Source organism: Oncorhynchus kisutch, linkage group LG14 (genome assembly GCF_002021735.2).
Source record: "Oncorhynchus kisutch isolate 150728-3 linkage group LG14, Okis_V2, whole genome shotgun sequence".
Taxonomy (NCBI): Eukaryota; Metazoa; Chordata; class Actinopteri; order Salmoniformes; family Salmonidae; genus Oncorhynchus; species Oncorhynchus kisutch.
In genome coordinates, this window is record NC_034187.2 from 63,883,794 (window position 1) to 63,907,501 (window position 23,708).

The following is a 23,708-nucleotide window of genomic DNA, read 5'->3' on the forward strand; positions in this document are numbered from 1 at the left end:
TAGAATTCTGTGATATTATTTTATAAGAATACAATTGAACACAGCTGAATAAAATAGAAAGGATATTTCCTCCAAATGATTTGCGGACATGCGGCTATTCTGTGTTCAGAGGTTAACAAAGAAATAGGTACTCCTATATGCTTAATTTATATTATTTGTTGGGATATATATAAATCAAATTTTATATACACATTCTAGCAGATGTTACTGCAGGTGTATGCTATTTCCTAGTTCCAACAGTGCAGTAAAATCTAACAACACAAAACGAATCACTCCTGATTCCTGCTTAGAAGCAACAATTAAAGCAGGAAGCACCAGTGACTCGGTCTATAAAAAAGTGGTCAGATGAAGCAAATGCTAAACTACAGGACTGTTTTGCTAGCACAGACTGGAATATGTTCCGAGATTCTTCCGATGGCATTGAGGAGTACACCACATCAGTCACTGGCTTCATCAATAAGTGCATAGAGGAAGTCGTCCCCACAGTGACTGTACGTACATACCCCAACCAGAAGCCATGGATTACAGGCAACATTCGCACTGAGCTAAAGGGTAGAGCTGCCGCTTTCAAGGAGAGGGACTCTAACCCGGAAGCTTATAAGAAATCCTGCTATGCCCTCCGACGAACCATCAAACAGGCAAAGCATCAATACAGGACTAAGATCGAATCGTCCTACACCGGTTCCGACGCTAGTCGGATGTGGCAGGGCTTGCAAACAATTAATGACTACAAAGGGAAGCACAGCCGAGAGCTGCCCAGTGACACGAGCCTACCAGAAGAGCTAAATAACGTCTATGCTCGCTTCGAGGCAAGTAACACTGAAACATGCATGAGAGCATCAGCTGTTCCGGATGACTCTGTGATAAAGCTCTCTGCAGCCGATGTGAGTAAGACCTTTAAACAGGTCAACATTCACTAGGCAGCAGGGCTAGACGAATTACCAGGACGTGTACTCCGAGCATGCGCTGACCAACTGGCAAGTGTCTTCACTGACATTTTCAATCTCTCCCTGTCTGAGTCTGTAATACCAACATGTTTGTGCCCAAGAACACAAAGGTAACCTGCCTAAATGAGTACCGACCCCTAGTACTCACGTCTGTAGCCATGAAATGCTTTGAACGAGAGCTCACAGTCCTCGGGAGCGACCTGTGTCGGCGGCACTGTGGTATTCTCAAAGTGGGCGAAGAAGGTGTACTCGATCATATTCCCAGTCACCTTCCTGTGGTTAAATACGGTGGTTCGCACTTTCAGTTTTGAAAGAATGCTGCCATCTATCGACGGTTTTTCATTTGGGTAGGTTGTAATAGTCACAGTGGGAACAACATCGCCTATACACTTCCTGAGTCACCGTGTCAGTGTATACGTCAAATCTTATTCTCAGAGACAACCCAGAACATATCCCAGTCCACGTGATCAAAACAATCTTGAGGCACATGGACTCCGATTGGTCAGACCAGGGTTGAATAGACCTTAGCACGGGCACTTTCTGTTTGAGTTTCTGCCTATAGGAATGGTGGAGCGTGACCTGATTTGCCAAAGGGAGGGCAGGGGAGGGCCTTGTAGCCCGTCCGGAAGGGAGAGTAACAATGGTCAAGAGATTTTGAAGTACGACTACTACAGGCATTGTGTTGATAGAACTTTGGCAGCGTTTTCCTCAGATTTGCTTTGTTATATCAAATCAAATCAAATGTATTTATATAGCCCTTCGTACATCAGCTGATATCTCAAAGTGCTGTACAGAAACCCAGCCTAAAACCACAAACAGCAAGCAATGCAGGTGTTGAAGCACGTTGTCTAGGAAAAACTCCCTAGAAAGGCCAAAACCTAGGAAGAAACCTAGAGAGGAACCAGGCTATGAGGGGTGGCCAGTCCTCTTCAATAAATAGAGGTCTGGCCCAGCTACAATGAATGCAGCCTCGGGATATGCTGCACATCACAAGCTCATGGGCTCTCATGAAGTGTTTGACTTGATTTTTTAACACATTTGAATTGATGTCAGAGTGATTGAAGGGACAATATAATGCTGAGTACCAGGCAGTTAGCAAGTTTGGTAGACTACAAATGACCATCAGTAGCATCAGACTGCAGTTTTGGAGAAGCCTAATTACCGTGACTAAGCGGTAAAGTGGAATTTGACTGCGGTCATGACTCGTGACCGCCAGTGTGGCAGTAATACAGTCACCGCAACAGCCCTAGGTGTTCATAATGTTTTTGGTGTATACAGTTGAAGACGGACGTTTACATACACTTAGGTTGGAGTCATTAAAACTTGTTTTTCAACCACTCCACAAATGTCTTGTTAACAAACTATAGTTTTGGGAAGTCGGTCAGGACATCTACTTTGTGCATGACACACGTAATTCTTCCAACAACTGTTTACAGACAGATTATTTAACTAATAATTCACTGTATCACAATTCCAGTGGGTCAGAAGTACAGTAAGTTGACTGTGCCTTTAAACAGCTTGGAAAATTCCATAAAATTATGTCATGGCTTTGGAAGCTTCTGTTAGGCTAATTGACATAATTTGAGTCAATTGGAGGTGTACCTGTGGATGTATTTCAAGGCCTACCTTCAAACTCAGTGCCTCTTTGCGTGACATCAAGGGAAAATTAATTAATTAGTACCTGCAAAACCCCAGTCTCAAAGTGAAGAGGCGACTCCGGGATGCTGGCCTTCTAGGCAGAGTCTAGTGTCTGTGTTCTTTTGCCAATCTTAATCTTTTATTTTTATTAGCCAGTCTGAGATATGTTTTTTTCTTTGCAACTCTGCCGAGACGACCAGCATCCCAGAGTCACGTCTTCACTGTTGACGTTGAGACTGGTGTTTCGCGGGTACTATTTAATGAAGCTGCCAGTTGTGGACTTGTGATGCGTCTGTTTCTCAAACTAGACACTCTAATGTACTTGTCCTCTTGCTCAGTTGGGCACCGGAGCCTCCCACTCCTCTTTTTATTCTGGTTAGGGCCAGTTTGCGCTGTTCTGTGAAGGGAGTAGTACACAGTGTTGCATGAGATCTTCAGTTTCTTGGAAATTTCTCACATGGAATAGCCTTCATTTCTCAGAACAAGAATAGACTGACAAGTTTCAGAAGAAAGGTCTTTGTTTCTGGCCATTTTGAGCCTGTAATCGAACCAACAAATGCTGATGCTCCAGATACTCAACTAGTCTAAAGAAGGCTAGTTTTATTGATTCTTTAATCAGCACAATAGTTTTCAGCTGTGCTAACATAATTACAAAATGGTTTTCTAATGATCAATTGGCCTTTTAAAATGATAAACTTGGATTAGCTAACACAACGTGCCATTGGAACACAGAAGTGATGGTTGCTGATAATGGGCCTCTGTACACCTACGTAGATATTTCATAAACAATATGCCATTTCCAGCTACAATAGTCACTTACAACATTAACAATGTCTACACGGTATTTCTGATCAATTTGATGTTATTTTAAATGAACAAAAAAATGTGCTTTTCTTTCAAAAACAAGGACATTTCTAAGTGACCCCAAACTTTTGAACGGTAGTATATATAGATAGTATAATTGAAAATGTCCATACAAGTGTGGTTAATTTGTCTAACTTTTACTGTTTCAAAATGATATTGTTCAAAACAAGCTGCAGTTAACTACTGCTCTGCCATCAGCAGCTCCAGGCATTCGGCTGGCTGCCCAGGCTTGGATTCCAGCTATTACATTGCTTGCTATTTGGGGCGACTACAGCACTAATATTGCAGGATTTCATCACATGATTTTCACAGCACAAAGTAAATGGACTGTCCTGGGGCGTTAAAATGAATGCACGGGTCTTCTGGGTCTGCTCTATCAGGTACTGAACAGATGGCGCTAAAGAGTAAATTACAATGAATAATCATGACAGTCATTGGTTGCCTGAGACCTGAACCAGACAGTCACACCCATCAGCAGTCAAAGGACAGAGGGATACACCAGTTAAAACATTTGTTGCAGATCTGGTATTTCCAACAACTAAAAAACATGGCTCTGTGCCCAATTTTGAACATTGCCATTAGATGCTAGCTATTGGACACAAGCTACCGGCAAACTAGCATACCAGTAGCTAGCTTGCTAGCTTGCCTGCCAATCAAGTCTTACTAAGGTTACTGGCGTGCTCATCATGCTTGTGACATTATGCTAGCTAGCTATCCCCAGTTAGATCATTTGTCTCACTTGTCGCTTGTGTGATTGTTGCGTTTTCTCTGTGCTTGTGTCACCGATGCACTCGGGAGCTGGCTGCTCTTCGTTCTCAAAATATCACTTTTGGTCATCAAAACAGCGGCAGTGGTGATTCTATTTTTATATGCAAAAGTGAAATCGGTCTATCTATGCTGTCATTCAAATGCACAGAACACTTCATATATTGCCTCAACGAAACAACCGTTCTGCATGTGGGCCTTGTTGAGTGCGAGACTGTGTTTGTGTCTCTCTGTATCTGTGTCAGAAAACTACAACGAGGATTTAAAAAATGTTCGGTTTTGGATACAAAATACTTCAATACAGAAGAAAGGAAGAGGAGGAGGGGAGATGGAATAGAAAAAGGAGGAAATCACAGGGGACGGAACACTATGAACACAGAGATCTAATTAGCATCGCGTCTTCTTGCGTCCTTCTTTCCTCGTCTAACATTTCAATAGCACTTAGTACAAGTACAAGCTTCAAGGATACAGAGAGAAAGTGGAGTTTTTTAGAAAACTAATATTAGCTTGAATTCATGCAGCAGACATTTTTGAGTGATTACTTTATGGAGGAATATGACTAACTATCAGCTAGCAAATCAAAAAGCCACACAAACTGCTGATGCCATTAATTAGTTACAGCTAGTCTATATGCAGGGGCTCGGCCCTCTGTGTTTGATGACGTCATTATGCTGGGTCTATTTTTAATCCACTGAAGTACTCGTATATATCAGACCTCGTAGAAAGAACAGAGCTCTTATTAAGCTGGAATCCTTAATGGTGAAACAGCCACATCCGTTTGTGATATTACAACAACAAAGAAGTCATTTCAAACAACGAACACAGATCTTTTCCCTCTGACATCATTATACGCTCAGTAGAACAGCAGCATGTGTACTGCCAAAAAACTATTCCCACGATGCACAAAGCTCCCCAGCTCTGCTTCGTCAACAAAGCCAGAAGAATAGCATTAGACCAGGGCAATCAGTCTGTACTCTCTTCTCCAGCAGGAATGCCTCTGTTTATGTGGTCTTTCCGGTGGCCACGCCCACAAGCATTTGCACACATACGCAGACACATACATTACCTCCAGTAGGAAGGGTTCTGTCTCTGTAGTTTTGCCTGTGGCGACACACTGGAAGGTGGCATTCTGCCCTGCATTGACCTCCACATCCCCCAGCCGAGAGAAGTGGGGAACCTTGTCTGTATAGAGAAATAAAGAGAGTGAGAGAGATCCTCTGTGATACTGATGCACTGACAGTTCATTACTATCATATTAATACACACATTAGGAACACAGTCAACACACACAGAGGACGAGGGCATCAGTGCAGCACAGCTCTCCAAGCCTTGCCTGTGGGCTCTGACTTCACAAAGACACTGGCTGCTCGAGCAAACTTAGTTTCCCCTCTCAGTGTTCTGCAGTATGTCAGAAGAATTTCCCTCTCTGTGCACAGACATCAGTGCCCGCAGTACAACTGTAGGCATTGCTCTTATGGAAGTACCGGTACAGTACACTTATAAGAACAGCTATCATTTTTTTTATTTCGACAGATGAACATTTAGCGTTATTCTGTGTTCTATCCCCTCCTAACAGTTCAGTTGCACTCTTAGACAACATTTCTCCCCTCGTAAAGACTGAAGGAAAATGTACACTGAAAAACATCATACAAAAGAAATTCAGAGAAAAACTCAATGTAGAGACTGTGGTGGTATTCCTGTTGTCTCAATAGCCTAGCTCTTCTACTGCTTCACTGTACCAAAGAGCTAGCTAGCTGTAATAACACCTTGTATTGTGTGCTTTGTGTTGCATAGAAATAGAAGAAGCTGGTTAGAACACACTAGTCAAGTAAAAAACTTGACAGTATCTGAAATCACAGGGATTTGACTTGATGGATTTACAGTGGCAAGAAAAAGTATGTGAACCCTTTGAAAATACCAGAATTTCTGCATAAATTGGTCATACAATTTGATCTGACTTTCATCTAGGTCACAACAATAGACAAACACAGTCTGATTAAACTAATAACACACAAACAAGTCTATGTTTTCATGTCTTTATTGACAGACATTCATTAAATATTCACTGTGCAGGTATGTGAACCCTTGGATTTAATAACTGGTTGACCCTCCTTTGGCAGCAATAACCTCAACCAAACCTTTTCTGTAGTTGCGAACAAGACCTGCTCAATGGTCAGAAGGAAATTTGGACAATCCCTCTTTACAAAACTATTTCAGTTCAGAAATATTCTTGGGATGCCTGGTGTGAACTGCTCTCGAGGTCATGCCACAGCATCTCAATCGGGTAGAGGTCAGGACTCTGACTGGGCCACTCCAGAAGGCGTATTTTCTTCTGTTGAAGCCATTCTTAATTTACTTCTGTGTTTTGGGTCATTGTCCTGTTGCATCACCCAACTTCTGTTGAGCTTCAATTGGCGGACAGATAGCCTAACATTCTCCTACAAAATGTCTTGATAAACATGGGCATTCATTTTTCCGTTGATGATAGAAAGCTGTCCAGGCCCTGAGGCAGCAAAGCAGCCCCAAACCATGATGCTCCCTCCACCATACTTCACAGTTGGGATAATATTGATGTTGGTGTGCTGTGCCTTTTTTTCTCAACACATAGTGTTGTGTGTTCCTACCAAACAACTCAACTGTAGGTTCATCTGTCCACAGAATATTTTGCCAGTAGCGCTGTGGAACATCCAGGTGCACATTTGCAAACTTCAGACGTGCAGCAATGTTTTTTTGGACAGCAGTGTCTTCTTCCGTGGTGTCCTCCCATAAACACCATTCCTGCTTAGTGTTTTGAGTATCAAAGACTAGTCAACAGAGATGTTAGCATGTTCCAGAGATTTCTGTAAGTCTTTAGCTGACACTCTAGGATTCTTCTTAACCTCACTGAGCATTCTGCACTGTGCTCTTGCAGTCATCTTTGCAGGACAACCACTCCTAGGGAGAGTAGCAACAGTGCTGAACTTTCTCCATTTATAGACAATTTGTCTTATCATGGACTGATGAACATCAAGGCTTTTAGAGATAATTTTGTAACCCTTTCCAGCTTTATGCAAGTCACCAATTCATAATTCTAGGTGTTCTGAGATCTCTTTTGTTCGAGGCATGGTTCACATCAGGCAATGCTCCAAACTCAACAACAACAAAATATTACAGGGCAAGGCAGCTCTAACCAACATCTCCAATCTTGTCTCATTGATTGGACTCCAGGTTAGCTGACTCCTGACTCCTATTAGCTTTTGGAAAAGTCATTAGCCTAGGGGTTCACATACTTTTAAACTATGTATTCAATATAGACAAGACAAATACAATAATGTGTGTGTTATTAGATTAAGCACACTATGTTTGTCTATTGTTGTGACTTAGATGAAGATCAGATCAAATTTGATGACCAATTTATGCAGAAATCCAGGTAAATGTAAAGGGTTCATATACTTTTTCTTGCAACACACTTGTCAAACTGGAGTTCTTCTAAATTCCTCAAAGATCCTCTAAGAACCTTAGTGTTCTCGGCAATGAAAAACAGCCCCAAAGGGTTCTTCATAAAACTTGAGCAGTGGGGTTCATCGATGGAACACCCATTGTTACTATAGCTTTAGTTCAGAAGAATTAACGCAAATATTAGAAAGCCGGGTTTGACCGTTGGCTTTGTATGAGCTACAGTACAGTACGCAGAACTAGGTCCTATCTACGCAGAACTAGGTTTGTATTATTTTCTGAACTATATTCTGCTCCATATATTGTATATCGTTTCCATAAAGCCAACACAACTTTACACTCATTAACGTTAGTTTCCAATCTAGAGCAGTTCTCACTTGTGTGAGAATGAACTAGCTAACGTTAGCTTCGTTTACGTTAGCTAGCTAACTAACTAACCAACTAACCAATTAACGTAAACTCGTAAATCGCCTTGGTCCGTACAATTGCCCTTATTTTAGCGCCCCAATAATGTAATACTTCCAGATCAACTGTAATGTTGATCAACTGTAATGTTTAAAAATGGTGGGTGGGGAAGCGAAACTAATGCGTGATAGTGAGAAGGAGAGATGTTGGGGTGGGAAAACTGCTTTTTTTCACTCGATCTGTCCAACTTATCACCTTATCGCCTCTAAAATGTAAATAAAACCCTATAAAGAGTTTATATAATGTGTCATTACATACCTATTTGAAGGTTTGTGCCGAATTTGAATCGGGTATTTAGGGCGGTGCTAAAGTGATCTTAGAAGTAAACTTCGGCTTTGAGAATGATGATCGCATGCAGTGATGACGCAAAAAATGACTCGGTATCCCCCCTTACCCCCGTCACTGTCCATTTCTTGTTTTTAAAGGATGAGAGTAGTGCTACACCTGGTGGAGAGAGATTGTAAGACATAAATAGTTGCTTCATGTGTGCTGTACGTTACGACATGACATGTCAAGATGTAACGGAGGGTCAGTTTTTTCAACTTTTCTCCACTACTATAGAGCCATTACCATGTCGATCAACGCTTGAAAAGAAACCTAGTTCACACCCCCGATTTTGACATCAACACAGTCGCTACAATCCCATTAGTTTTCTTTGTAGCCTCGTTTGAATGCTGCGGTTGCGCACATTTGTACGAAATGGGGTGAGTTTACTTTAACTAAGGGCGGAGACCTATCCAGAAGAGATGTTATGACAATCTGAATCGTCAATTGGGTGCTTCCTCTTTATAGAGCCTGCTACAGCATGCAATACTATTATGAATACTATTATGCCCTTCAGAATCCAAGCACAGTATTGCCACGCAGCAAAATGTTGCGTATAATCTTTCAAGTCAGCCTGATAAAATATTGAACAATGTGTGTACAAAGATAGCTTGAAATGTGATATTAGGCCTGTATGGCAGTACTTTTACTGTTTGGCAGTACTGTATTGGCTAGTACTTTCTCCAATATGTTCTTCTATTTTGCATTCAATTGTATGTCGATGTCATTTATCTTTCAATATCTATTTAATATATATATATATTTTAAATGCGTGTAAGACTATTCTTTGACACATTTTCTCTTCCTTTGAAATGTTTATAGGACAGAACATGGACACAATGCAATTGGGATACAAGAAGAAGGTATGGGTATGTTGTAGGAGAGCTGCATTTGAAGTGTACATTTAACCTACAAAGCAGTCAATACAACTGAAATGTATTAGCATAAAAATCTCCTCGGAAATGAATGAAGTCTACGGAATGGATATAGACAAAAAGATCATTCAAGGACTAACAGAATTAAAGAGACGAGGCAGGGTTGAAGACATCGTCCTGCTATTTCCACAGTCCCTGATGGACAATACAGAAGAGGTATTTGCTCTTATTCCTTCCCTTTCTCTAATGTATAAAGCTACAGTTGAACATTTGTTATGTTCTTTGTTAATTGTACATGTATTCATCTTTTCTTACTTTTCACCTCTCCCCACTCCTTTATTACACATCAGCGGAAATCCATTTCACCATGAAATAACGCTGGCCTTTGATGGGGAGAACATCCACGGCCTAGAGGACGTCCTCATGGGACTTGGGGCTCTACTAGGGCTGGATTTTTTTTTCCAGTTAAATTTCCCCAAAATGTCAGAAAAACATTTATGTTCTGAAGTTGCTGTGTTCTGGGGATAAGAGAAGTTGGGGTGGTCATAAAGATAGCAAACTTCCTAACCTAACTAAGTGGTTGTTGGCTAACTTCAGCCTTAATCCTTCCCTTATGTTGTGGGACAAGTTATTCATCACAAAAATACTATTGAACGTATTTTTTTCACCATGACCCTTCATCTAGTCCTCAAGGTAGGGGTAATAACCTTGAAAATTACATTTAAAAAATACTTGACCATGTACAATTTGACCTTGACCTTTGTTCTAGAGACAATGGTCTTCTGTGCAGTAAAGGTCTAACTATGACTATCACAAAGGATGTAAGTATGTTTTCCCTGGGATGTTCAGAGGTTCAGAGGCCGAGGGACAGGGATCTAGAGGTTGGCTATAAATGAGCTAAAAATGTAATAAATGTCATAAAATGTGATCATTTGATTGATTTATGACTCCTGTATCAAACATTTGACTTTACATTTTTATCAGTTGGGTCTATCAACTCAGCAAAACGAGCATATTAAATAGGACATTCTCAGCTACTGGAAATACATTGTGGAAGGTTCAAATAATGTATTTATGATTTTGCTGTACTTACTGTAATGGGTCAAATTTACCCAGAACATCATCCGTGTATAGCGTTTTGGAATGTAAGGGGAGGGTTAAGGTACTTGGGTTAATGCCTACTTGAGATGTTAGATTCAACTTAGTGAAAAGCATTTTAAATCATTTTATACTATTCTGTCTGGCTAATGCATTACATTTACGAAATCATTGAAATACACCCATAATATCTTTCAAAATGTTTCCAGTGATTTACATTGAGTTGATACTAGGTCTATACTACAGGCAACAACGGTATTCTCTGGTGAGCTTGTAAGTACAGTAGGAACTCAAGAGGAAAAGGCTGTCAGGCTGAAACACTAGTAGCACAGAAACAAAAAGTGGTACTCTTTCAATAGGGAATGACTTTAAAATAACAGACTGTATGATGATGGTCATTTCCTGAACAAGAAAAGAGAGAGCGAGAGAGAGAGAAGATGGGAAAAGAGGAGGAGAGGAAGAGAGAGACACTCCTCCGTACACATGACACTCCTATCAGGAGTCTCCATGGAAACGGAGACTCTTTTTTTTCTCTTTGGCTCCAATAAGCGCAGGGAGGGACGAGCTGCAGCTAAATTGATTTCTGCACGTAGTTGGTAGTCTTTCAGCAAACACACACACAATCCCAGCCTTGGCACTAATGGAGAATGGAGAATCAATATAGTTTCATGGGCATATGTTAAACCTTTAAAACACACCAAGGAGTAAGAACGGTATGTAAGGTTTCACACCACCTAATGGCCCCTATCTGTTTAGTAGGTTATTATGCAGGTAAGTCACATTCTTATATCCAAAGGAAAACTTCAATTTGACAGCGATTGCATTTGACCGTAACACGTGTTTGGAATAATGAGGGTGACTCTGGAGAAAATAACAGAAATGTCAAGCGTGTTGTAATGTGAATATAAGAGAGACTCGATTTGTATTTCCTGCGGGCCAAACAAGTTATTTCCGCTGCCTTAGGGGGCATCGTGCCAGCTTGGTGTGTGTGTGTGTTTAAGAGGTTCCTTGGAGGGCCAGGCAGCCGAGGCATCTGCTAATGAGATTGTTGATTATTTAATAGGGACGGACGGGGGCCAGGGAGGTGCCATCTGCATCAGGGCTAAGAGACATACCCATCATACACACACATTATTCACACACAGAGGGCCCTGGCAACCACTCCAAATCAGCAAGGGGTCGAAAATCCCATGGAAATGCGGACTTTCAGGTGACAGAGGCACCAGGCTAAGTGTTAAAAGTTTAAGATGAGTTGAGCTTATCTCTGGTTGTTTTGAAGAGGGTCATAGAGAGAGAGAGCAAAAGAGAGAAAAAAAACTGGCCGTTTTTTTGTTTGTTTTTTTGAGTTTTTTTTAAAGTATTTTTACAGGCGGTAAAAGCTGTCTGAATTTCCTCAGCTCATAAACGCCCTCCATTATCATACATTAACATTTCCTCCCGGCCTGCAGTTTCTGCTTTTCACTGAGGATTATCCCTTTACAGAGAGCAAAGACAGGGGCCATCTTGGCTCGAGACCAACCGCTAGCGTTCATTACGGATCTGGCTGGCTTGATGTTCCCTAAAGTCTACAGGGGTCAGTGGTTGTCAGTGGAAACTGACATGGCCTCAGCACCCCTCCTATACACTCTGTCACACATTGTCACTCCTATACACTCTGTCACACACCAAATTGCATCCTACAGTGGTTCTTCCTTTAAATGTTGCGTCGTACTGCAGTACAGCTTGGGGGCTGCCGCAGAATTATATGGCACATTATTTAAGTGTCAGCCATTGTTGCCATTAATGCTAGTTAGCACTAGTTTGACCACCAGAGGGCATATTTGAAAACCATTTGACTGTTTTTAATTCATAGTGGCTGTACTAGAGAATCTAAAACCTTTTTTTGTAAGAACATAGTATATGGGACTGATTTGAAGAAATGTGGCATTATTAATTTGATTAATATTATGGTGATTCTATTCCAAGAAAAACCTCGTGACTGGTCAAGTGACTGCAAGTGAAGAGCAAAATAATCCTAACATTTCCACACCCTAATTGTAGGCTAACGGAGATTCAGTGAAAATAAAAATCGAATTGATTTATCAAGACCCGTCCCCATGCGAAACGGTGGTGAAATAGTTGACCATACTAGGCTATTGCTTCAAATCCTATTGTAACAATTGGATGACTTTGGGTGTTTTAGTAAGCAACATTTTGTTGCCTTCATTAGCCTACTCTATTCCAATATTTATGTCGTTCAGAGATATTTATTCACATAGTAATTCATTATGGATCCATCCAGATAATGGTTCGAAAACAATGCATTTGGTGGACTCGGTAGTTCAAGAAGAGTTTATTTACCAACTAGACTAAAACAAAAAAATGAGAATAAGGAGGCTATTTGCAGGGGGTACCGATACTGAGTTAGTGCGCAGGGGTACAGGTTAGTTGAGGTAATTTGTACATGTAGGTAGGGGTGAAGTGACCACACATAGATAATAAACAACGAGTAACAGCAGTGTACAAAAGGGAGGGGGTCAACGTAAATAGTCCGGTGGCAATTAAAAAAATTGTTCAGCAGTCTTATGGCTTGGGGGTAGAAGCTGTTGAGGAGAATTTTGGTCCGAGTCCTGACGCTCCGGTACCGCTTGCCGTGTGGTAGCAGAGAAAACAGTCTATAATTTCGGTGACTGGAGTCTCTGACAATTTTACGGGCTTTCCTCTGACACGCCTATTATATAGGTCCTGGATGACAGGAAGTTTGGCCCCAGTGATGTACTGGGCTGTTCACACTGCCCTCTGTAGCGCCTTACGGTCAGATGCCGAGCAGTTGCTATACCAGGCGGTGATGCAACCGGTCAGGATGTTCTTGATGGTGAAGCTGTAAAACCTTTTAAGGATCTGGGGACCCATGCCAAATCTTTTCAGTCTCCTGACGGGGAAAAGGTTTTGTTGTGCCCTCTTTACTACTGTCTTGGTATGTTTGGACCATGATAGTTCATTGGTGATGTGGACACTCTCGACCCGCTCCACTACAGCCCCGTTGATGTTAATTGGGGCCTGTTCGGCCCGCCTTTTCCTGTAGTCCACGATCAGCTCCTTTGTCTTGCTCACATTGAGGGAGAGGTTGTTGTCCTGACACCATGCAGCCAGTTCTCTGACCTCCTCCCTTTAGGCCGTCTCATTGTTGTCGGTGATCAGAACTACCACTGTTGTGTCGTCAGCAAACTTAATAATAGTGTTGGAGTCGTGTTTGGCCACGCAGTTATAGGTGAACAGGGAGTACAGGAGAGGACCAAGTTGACACCCCTGAGGGGCTTCAGCTCTGTGTGGAGCTCTTACCACCTGGGGGCGGCCCATCAGGAAGTCCAGGATCCAGTTGAGGAGGGAGGTGTTTAGTCCCAGAGTCCTTAGCTTTGTGATGCGCTTCGTGGGCACTATGGTGTTAAATGCTGAGCTGTAGTCAATGAACAGCATTGTCAGATAGGTGTTCCTTTTGTCCAGGTGAGAAAGAGCAGCGTGGGGCGCAATTGAGATTGTGTCATCTGTGGATCTGTTTGGACGGTATGCGAATTGGAGTGGGTCTAGGATGCTGTTGATGTGAGCGATGACCAGCCTTTCAAAGCACTTCATGGCTACTGACGTGAGTGCTATGGGGCGGTAATCCTTTAGGAAGGTTACCTTCGCTTCCTTGGGCACAGGGGACTATGGTAATCTACTTGAAATATGTAGGTATTACGGACACGGTCAGGGAAAGGTTGAAAATGTCAGTGAAGACACTTGACAGTTGGTCTGCGAATACTTTGAGTACATGTCCTGGTAATCAGCGGCCCAGTGGCTTTCTGAACATTGACCTGTTTAAAGGTTTTGTTCACATCGGCTACCGAGAGCGTCATCACACAGTCATCCAGAACAGCTGGTCATCAAGTCATCATCAAGAGATACACTGGACCGTATGTCAGAGAGGTGTTTCTGTGTCTATTGTCCTGCTAATAGCCCTTGTGAAAAACAAGTGTTTAAAAACATGTTGTTATCTAATATCTAAGGGGCTTTTATATAACTATAATAATCTTTGAGTAACAGATCAGCTCTCGGAACTCATTAAGAAGTGGCTTCTATCTTCAATATAATCATTCATTCAAAAGGTTAAACCCTAAGGTTTTAGGCCTGCAGTAGGTTATAATAATCCATGCCTTCTGGGAAGGTTAAAAAGTCCAAAAGTTATGGGTAGAGTTAGAATTTTGTCTGTCAGAAGTATTCAAATCAACCAATGTCAGCCTTTAAATGTTTTAATTATCCAAATGTTTAAAGTGTGTGTGGGCGACGGGGAGAGAATGCATTTGACTGTTTTTAATATTGGCCATCAACCAAAAACACAGCATCTACAGTGGTAGAAATGTTATTAATTTAAATGTTTTAAATATAATTTCAAAATGCATATGTTTATTAGGCTACTGTGCAGTGTCTTTAGATACAATGTCGCCCCTACCCTCTTTGGCAAGAGTCTATTGTCCTGCTAATAGCCCATCGTGGGTGGATGGCTTCTTTTGTATGAATGTATTAATTACAGTCATTTACCATTCTCAGAGTTCACAATTTCATTTTCAAGTCCTCTGGTGATTACAGTCCTAACCCTTCCCATCTATTTTGCAATCTATATGGCACAGCTTGATAAAGGTTCCAATTTATAAAATGTTTTAAAACAATTAGCATATCTTAGGTTAACCACAATATTTGTTGTATTATTTGTTCTGTCTTTTCTGGTGGATTAAACTGAAATTGCAACCAACTTTCTATGTCTTGTTTCAAATAATAACGATATTTTGGAGATTATTTCAAATTTCCAGAAGTGAGCAGATGTAATCTGAATAAAGGGAAAAAGGCCATTCTTGAACATGGGGTGAGAGGATAGGTCCTTTTAATTTTGTCTGGCTTACCATTCCAAATAAAATGTCATATTTTTGGATGATATTTAAACAGGTTGCTAGGTGTAGGCAAAACCATAAGCAAATAGAAAAACTCTGATATGACTAAAGAGTTCATCAGGGTGATTTTTCCACAAAGACAGTTATTTTAATCAAGAACACGTTGTTTGCAGAGTCCACAAACAGGAGGTGGAGTTTCAGAGCTCACAGATGTACCTGGCATGGATTGTGACTCCATCTCATTCCTCGCCCTCTTCAACATGTCATTCTCTGCCTGACTCTCCGCCAGTGACATTATTTTTTTTCTCACACATACAGTAACCAGCTCATAAACTATCTTTTTGTAAAGGATGAAGATTCTATTGTTGTTTCCAGAATTCACAGCCTACTACGCTTGTGAAAAACAAAATGTCTACAGCTGTCCATAACCACTGTAACTAAAAACAGAATATTTAAGGGGCTTTTATATAATTATAATGCAGGGTCAATAAAAATAATAACAATCGTTGGATAACAGATTGGAACTCATTAAGAGGCGGCTTATATCTTCAATATAAGCATTCATTCAGAGCATTAAACTCATAGGTTTTAGGCCTGCAGTATAATAAATGGAAAATTGCGTGTCAATTCATAAACCATGTGCCATGGAATCTGGTACATTGAAAATTCTTCCCAACTATTTAGCAATATATATGGCTCAGCTGTCAATGTTTTGGTCCTTAAATGAAACTGGTATATAATCTCAGCAAAAAAAGAAACATCCTCTCACTGTCAACTGCGTTTATTTTCAGCAAACTAAAAGACACAGACATGTGACTAAAATAAATGGAATAATGTGTCCCTGAACAAAGGGGGGATAAAAATCAAAAGTAACAGTCAGTATCTGGTGTGGCCACCAGCTGCATTAAGTACTGCAGTGCATCTCCTACTCATGGACTGCACCAGATTTGCCAGTTATTGCTGTGAGATGTTACCCACTCTTCCACCAAGGCACCTGCAAGTTCCAGGACATTTCTGGGGGGAATGCCCCTAGCCCTCACCCTCCGATTCAACAGCTCCCCCCCTCCCCTCCCCCCAGACGGACCCTCCACCTCCAAATAGATCCTGCTCCAGAATACAGGCCTTGGTGTAACGTTCATTACTTCGACAATAAATGCGAATCCAACCATCATCCCTGGTGAGACAAAACCGCAACTTGTCAGTGAAGAGCACTTTTTGCCAGTCCTGTCTGGTCCAGTGACAGTAGGTTTGTGCCCATAGGTGACGTTTTTGCCAGTGATGTCTGGTGAGGATATGCCTTACAACTGGCCTACAAGCCCTATAAGCCCTATGGCGGACAGTCTTAGCACTGATGGAGGGGTGGTGCCTTCCTGGTGTAACTCGGGCAGTTGTTGTTGCCATCCTGTACCTGTCCCATAGGTGTGATGTTCGAATGCACCGATCCTGTGCAGGTGTTCTTACACGTGGTCTGCCACTGCGAGGACGATCAGCTGTTCATCCTGTCTCCCTGTAGCGCTGTCTTAGGCATCTCACAGAACGGACATTGCAATTTATTGCCCTGGCCACATTTGCAGTCCTCATGCCTCCTTACAGCATGCCTAAGGCACGTTCACGCAGATGAAAAGGGATCCTGGGCATCTTTCTTTTGGTGTTTTCAGAGTCAGTAGAAAGGCCTCTTTAGTGTCCTAAGTTTTCATAACTGTGACCTTAATTGCCTACCGTCTGTAGCTGTTAGTGTCATAACGACCGTTCCACAGGTGCATGTTCATTAATTGTTCACGGTTCATTGAACAAGCATGGGAAACGGTGTTTAAACCATTTACAATGAAGATATGTGAAATTATTTGGATTTTCGTGACAGAGTCCTGAAAAATTTCTTTTTGTTGTTGCTGAGTTAATTTTTGTTTATCACAATTTTCTTAACTTTCTTTTAATTTTGGTCTTTAATGCATGGCCGACAGACAAGTTACAAACTTTTTTAAATCAATTAGTATGTTTGAGTTTAACCACAATATTTGTTGTGTTATTTATTTATATTTTTTCTGGGGGATTAAACTAACTAAAAAATAACCATACGGGCCTCCTGGGTGGTGCAGTGCTCTAAGGCACTGCATCGCAGTGCTAGCTGTGCCACCAGAGACTCTGGGTTCGCGCCCAGGCTCTGTCACATCCGGCTGCGACCGGGAGGTCCATGGGGTGACGCACAATTGGCCTAGGGATATCCTTGTCTCATCATGCACTAGCGACTCCTGTGGCATGCCGGGCACAGTGCACGGTAACCAGGTCACCAGGTGCACAGTGTTTCCTCTGACACATTGGTGCGGCTGGCTTGGATGCTCGCTTCTGGGCTGGATGCGCACTGTGTTAAGAAGCAGTGCAGCTTGGTTGGGTTGTGTTTCAGAGGGCGCATGGCTTTCGACCTTCGTCTCTCCCGAGCCTAACAATTGGATACCACGAAATTAGAGAGAAAAGGGGGTAAAATTCAATAAATACATTTTAAAAAAGAAATAACGATAAGTGAGCAGTTGTAATCTGAATAAAGGGAAAATGGCAATTTTTGAACATGGGTTGAGACATTCTTACTCATTTGTAAATAAAGCCAGTTTGTTATTTAGAATTACCAAACCAAAATGCCTATTTTTCAAAAATGATCAGTCTACATGATAAGTGTAATTCCCCCATTGTATTTACCCAAGTTCTCTCTTAACACCAGGACCACCGACAGATGTTTGTTGTTGTTGCCTCAAGTAGGACTCTAGGGCCAGAGAAGAGAGACTCTCAGACTGAAAACACATCCATTCATTTACGAAAAGATAGTCAACTTGAGTCACAGTTTAGACGACCGATAGATCAGCGTTCTTACTCTCCCTTGTGATAGTGTGGTGCAATGACACAATGCCACCATCTACCACTAATGGTCGGGGCAAACGTTTGTAACTTTTAAAGCATGAACCACTGTATATAGTGTATTACTTTTGACCGGACACCATAGGGCTCTGATCAAAAGTTGTGCAATTTGTAGGGAATAGGGTGCCATTTGGGATACAACCCTTGACCTGAGCCTGCTCTCCTGTAGAGGTAATAGTTATGGGGACAGCAGGTGAGCGTCTGAGGAGAATAATGGCCAGGTAGCCTGTAGAAGCATATGTATGTTTGTAGGGAGGGGCTGCACTGAAGGAGGGAGGTTTTACTGGGGAAATATCCCAAAGGAACATCATGGTGTGTCAGACTGCTGTGAGCACTACTGTGGGAGAGACAGAGGGTCCGCTATAAAGGCATTTAGTCAGGTTTATAGAAGGAAGGGGGTTGTGGGGGTGTTTACACTGAGGGCTGACGGGGGTGGGGGGTTACACTCTAAGGGAGGGGGGTTAGCTATAATGGGGAAAACTCTCAGAGTGTCACCATGTGTCATTATGGTCCAGCTAGAGACCTCAGACTACTGCTGCTCTCGTCACGCCTTTGTGGAGAGGAAGAAAAACAACATGTGAGGAGAGGCCCTTCACCTGCTGCCTGCTGTTTTCTTGGAACAGTGTGTGTGTGTGTGTGTGTGTGTGTGTGTGTGTGTGTGTGTGTGTGTGTGTGTGTGTGTGTGTGTGTGTGTGTGTGTGTGTGTGTGTGTGTGTGTGTGTGTGTGTGTGTGTGTGTGTGTGTGTGTGTGTGTGTGTGTGTGTGTGTGTGTGTGTGTTTCCAGGATCAGTATATTAGCTCTGAGAGAGTGGGCTCGTCTTGGTGACGGGGTGAGCGGAGCGACTAGCCGAGCCGTCAGGAAGATAAAGGTCACCAGCTCGCTGTCTGGTCGACCGGGACAAAAGGAGCGGCGCTGTGCAGCCATGAACCATGGGAAATCAGACAGGTGTCCACATGCCAAAAGCCTCTCAGAACCGTCTCTGGCTTTGAGAGCAGTGCCTTCGCCACCGCAGATTACTGTACAGGCCTCTGTCCATCTGTCCGTCCACCCACGCACCCATCACAGTCCTGAGACTTGGTCTGTCTGTCCACCTCCTAGCGCCCAGACACATATTGTCCCATTTCTTTGTAAAAGGTCACTGCGATACGGTGCGTAGTTGATAGATTGGTATAGTGGTGCGCTGGGTTTTGTATGCTGGTGTGTTGGGGCGGTGTTCTCTGGGCTGATGTACATTGGGATGTTGGTGCTGTAGTGTGGTGGGTAGCTACTTACAGCAGGGGTAGTTGAGAAGCAGGATGTCATCAATGGCAATGTAGCCTCGCCGTTCTGCCGAGACGGATGCTTCAAACACCACCTGAGGACAGACAACAGAGAGATGAGAGGAGAATGGGACAGACAATTGAGAGATGAGATGAGAACGGCACAGACAATGGAGAGATGAGGAGGAGGGAAGAAAGGATTCCACGTTACGCAACACAGAGAGAAAAAGGACTGGAGGCAGAGAGAGTGAAGTCCTAATCAAACAGCTTGTCTTTGAATCCACGGAGGCCTGTCTGGTGGCAAATCCCACTACTCAAACATCCATAGTTTAGCATAGCCTCGTTTCACACAGTCATCTCTCCCTCTCTCCCTCCCGCTCTTTCAAACAACCATATTTCTCTCTCTTTTCATCAGAGAACACACACAGAACATGGGACCCACAGGAGTCATTGAGAGCTGCCAAAATCTCTACTCACTCATCTAAATGAATCCAGCGTCATGCAGAGAAACCAAAGTGAATCCCAGATCCCTCCCACAGGGAACCAAAGGGAATCTGGACCACTGAAAAATCATTACTGCCACAATAACCCATATCGTTTACTGAGGGACAGTTTACTATTTTACCGCAGAGGCACAACGAATACATAAACACTGCAGTCTATGCAGATGGAGTTTACTGCATTCATTGATTCCAGACTTCAAATAGCACTTCACTTTCAAGTCATTTAGCCGGGCTTGATTGAGCTTTCCTGTTACAATGGAGCCAATGGAAAAGTCTCTGACAGCCACACAGTGTAAAGCTCTGCAAATGATCCTAAAAGCTCATCACAGACAATGATATGTTAGCTATGACTGAAACCAGCAGACTATGAAAGGTCAGATTCCAATATCACGCACTCCAACGAGTCTGGGTGCATCCCAAATGGCACCCTATTCCTAATATAGCAGCCACAGTGTGTCTCTGTGTTGACCAACACATCAGGCTCTAAGTGCCTGGTCCAGACCGACAGCACCGCACAAGGCCTCCTCAGATGGACACAGGCCACGCTTCCCTGTCTGCTCATTTATTAGTATTCTTCATTCTTATGCGTGGGCACTTAGAGAAGTCTGGACGATTACCTTCTCCATTCATCAGGTACTGACACACCCCGACGAGCACGCACTGGGGCTGACCCCATAGGCCGTTGGTCAACCGAGATTTCTTTAGTCGAGCAGTAGCGAAAATTATTCAATGTTTTAAAAAATCGTGGTGTACAAGACAGCTGTCTGATTCACGAGTGGACTGATCCATTGTGGAGGCCGTGGGGATGACACAGTCCATCACTCTAAGGTATGTGCTACTGAAATTGTAAATGGTTATATTATGTAAGAACAATGGTGCAACACAAATAAAACAAATCATTTATAACAAATGCACCTTCTCCCGCGTTGGATAGTGGTTGCTGTGTGCGGCTCTGAAACACAATGTGCTGTTGAATCGCCGCCTTTTCCTGACCATGTTGCTAGAGTTAAGAGAGGAGAAAACAGCCCTTGACTTATTGTCTAAGAAAAGTGAGGAGAGAGGAAACCTCAACTTAATTAGGTCTATAATCAATAGCCTAACTGTTAAATGTGCCTGTCTTTATAAATCATCGATATATCTACAGAAATCAGACAGATCTTGCTTCTGCTGCCTGTTTGGATGTTTCGCTGATAGCCTACTGATTCCGTGAGCACCAAGCCTCACGCAACAATTTCACAAATTCGTCTGTTTTTAATATTTGCTATGCTGTAATAAAGGCTTTACACTGTTTTTCATTAGACCAGCGCCTCTGGTATTATTTAGCATTTATTTTGTGTTGTTTGCACTGTTCCAAATTGTCAGAAAAATTGTATTTCTAATAATATCCCTCCTTTTTCCTTGATCAAATTCTTATTGTTAATAGTATTATGATCATCATTATAATATTATAATAATAATAATTATAATATATATTATTAAGTAATGTCATTGTCATTAGTAGACTTAGTATAGCAGCCTTGTATAACCACCATGGAACTGTAGGCCTAAGAGCGCACCCTGTTTGGTCTTATTACTGTAATTAACTTAGGCCTATATTTCAATATAGGCTACTTTACCAATAAATAATTTTTGCATTCATGTCATCACACAGCGTACGAGTCATTCCTGACGTGAAATGCATTGAAGCATTTTAGTTTTAAAATAAAATAGCAAAGCGACCATTGAATAATTAGCGTAAACAATAAATAGACCTAAACCGTTCCATTTGGGAAATTGCATTCGCAAATGAATGTGACTGTTTTTAAGTCTTTGCTGTAATAACTTTTGGTCAACCAATATTTTTGGGGGTCGGGGACAGCCCTAACACACACACACCTCCACACACCTGGCCATCCATTCACTTGCTCAGCACTGCACAGAGCCTTGACCCTACCTGACTATCAGTATCAGACCCTGCTCAGAGCAGAAAGGGAGAGGGGGGATAGAGAGGGAGCGAGAGATGGGGAAAGAGAGAAATGGAAAGAGAGTGACAGAGAGAGGGGCAGAGAAAGAGAGAAAGAAAAAGGGACAGAGAGAGGGAGAGGGAGAGAGAGAAAGAAGGAGGGAGCGAAATATAAGGAGAGATGGTGTAGGCTAAGCTACATTGACATTGGCAGTCACGATAGGCCTGATAGCATCATAAATATTTGATAGCAAAGTTCCCCCACACCTGCAACACCCTCATCTCCAATACCCACACAGGCAAAGAAAGGAAACAGCTATCTATCACTGCACTCAAAGTAAAGGTGGATTTGTTCAAAGGAAAAGAATCGTCATCAGTTCTAGGTTGTGACAGTCTTCCTGCTTTATTTACCTATTTCCTCTTGTTGCAACCACGCAGAGCTACAAAGAGAACAGGGAAAGGAGCAAGGTAGATATTACACTTCCAAAAAACAACAGTGATGTGAGAATCAAGGCCAGGCTTGTTGAAACTAGTGAGGTGTTGCTGTGCTGTGCCTGCTGCTGTCTGTCTCTCAGGCTATAGAGCTGTTTCATCATCCAAGCAGAGAGAGATGGGAGAAATAATACCAGACACCAAACTCTAAATAGGGATCACAAAAACACTGCCTTCAGATACCAGGAGGAGGGATGAGGCAGGACGAGGGGAAGGAAGAAGAGGGATAAAAGGAAAAAAAGGAAAATTCACTCATACATTTTAACATGAGCTTCCCTCTCCCCCTAGCTGCTGCAGCTCCAGTTCAGTTCACCTCATAAAACCCAACGGTGCAGAGTTACACACTTCTCTATGCTGAATCCCTGCTCTGTTCTCTTCCCCGTCCTCGAAGGGAACACATACAATCAGCTGGCTGGCTGGATTGGTGGCTGGCTGACTGGTTGGCTCGCTGGTAGGCTGGCTGGTTTGTTGGCTGGCTGGCTGGTTTGTTGGCTGGCTGGCTGCTGGCGATAAAGGATTGCAATAAAGAGGATTTGTTGGGTAATTAATATTTCTGGATTCTAGTTTTCCTTTTCATCGCTATGGGAGTTATTTATGCACGTGGTCTTATGATAAAGCTTGTACACGGACAGACTCCATCGATCCGCACAAGTGGTTTAATTAATTCAACAGCTTCAGAAACCGTTGGAGAAACAGGAACATGTTGCACAGTTATTGCCAGAATGTTCTGTTGATGGGTTTGTTTTGGTTAATAAAGAGGAATGAGGGTAGAATGGTATTGACTGGTATTGGCATTGTGGCAGTAAAACACAGTAATTTATGACCTGAGATTCAGTGGACCTCGTTCAGCTAGTAGGCTTAGGAAATGGACACACACAACTACAGTGCCTTCAGAAAGTATTCAAAGTTGTATTGAATTTGTTTCAAACATAACACTTAATTGCTTTGCCACATTTTTCCAGTATTACTTTAGAGCCTTGTTGCAAACAAGATGCATGTTTTAAAATGGTTTTATTCTTCACAGGCTTCCTTCTTTTCACTCTGTCAATTAGGTTAGTATTGTGGAGTAACTACAATGTTGTTGATCCATCCTCAGTTTTCTCCTATCACAGCAACTCTAACTGTTTTAAAGTCACCATTGGCCTCAGGGTGAATTCCCTGAGCGGTTTCCTTCCTCTCTGGCAACTGAGTTAGGAAGGACGCCTGTATCTTTGTAGTGACTGCCAGCGGGGCACCTGTCGACAACTTCTGGTGAAATTGGAGGGCGCGCAATTCAAATAAATAATCAT

General features: G+C 42.4%; 1 protein-coding gene across 1 annotated transcript in view; it reads right to left on the bottom strand.

The window, feature by feature from the left end:
• Positions 1–23,708, bottom strand: part of LOC109904417 (receptor-type tyrosine-protein phosphatase U-like) — a 268,951-nt gene that overhangs the window by 93,250 nt on the left and 151,993 nt on the right. The window contains 2 exon segments of the mRNA XM_031788734.1: positions 5,281–5,396; positions 19,496–19,577. Of these exon segments, the coding sequence (XP_031644594.1) occupies positions 5,281–5,396; positions 19,496–19,577 (198 nt within the window).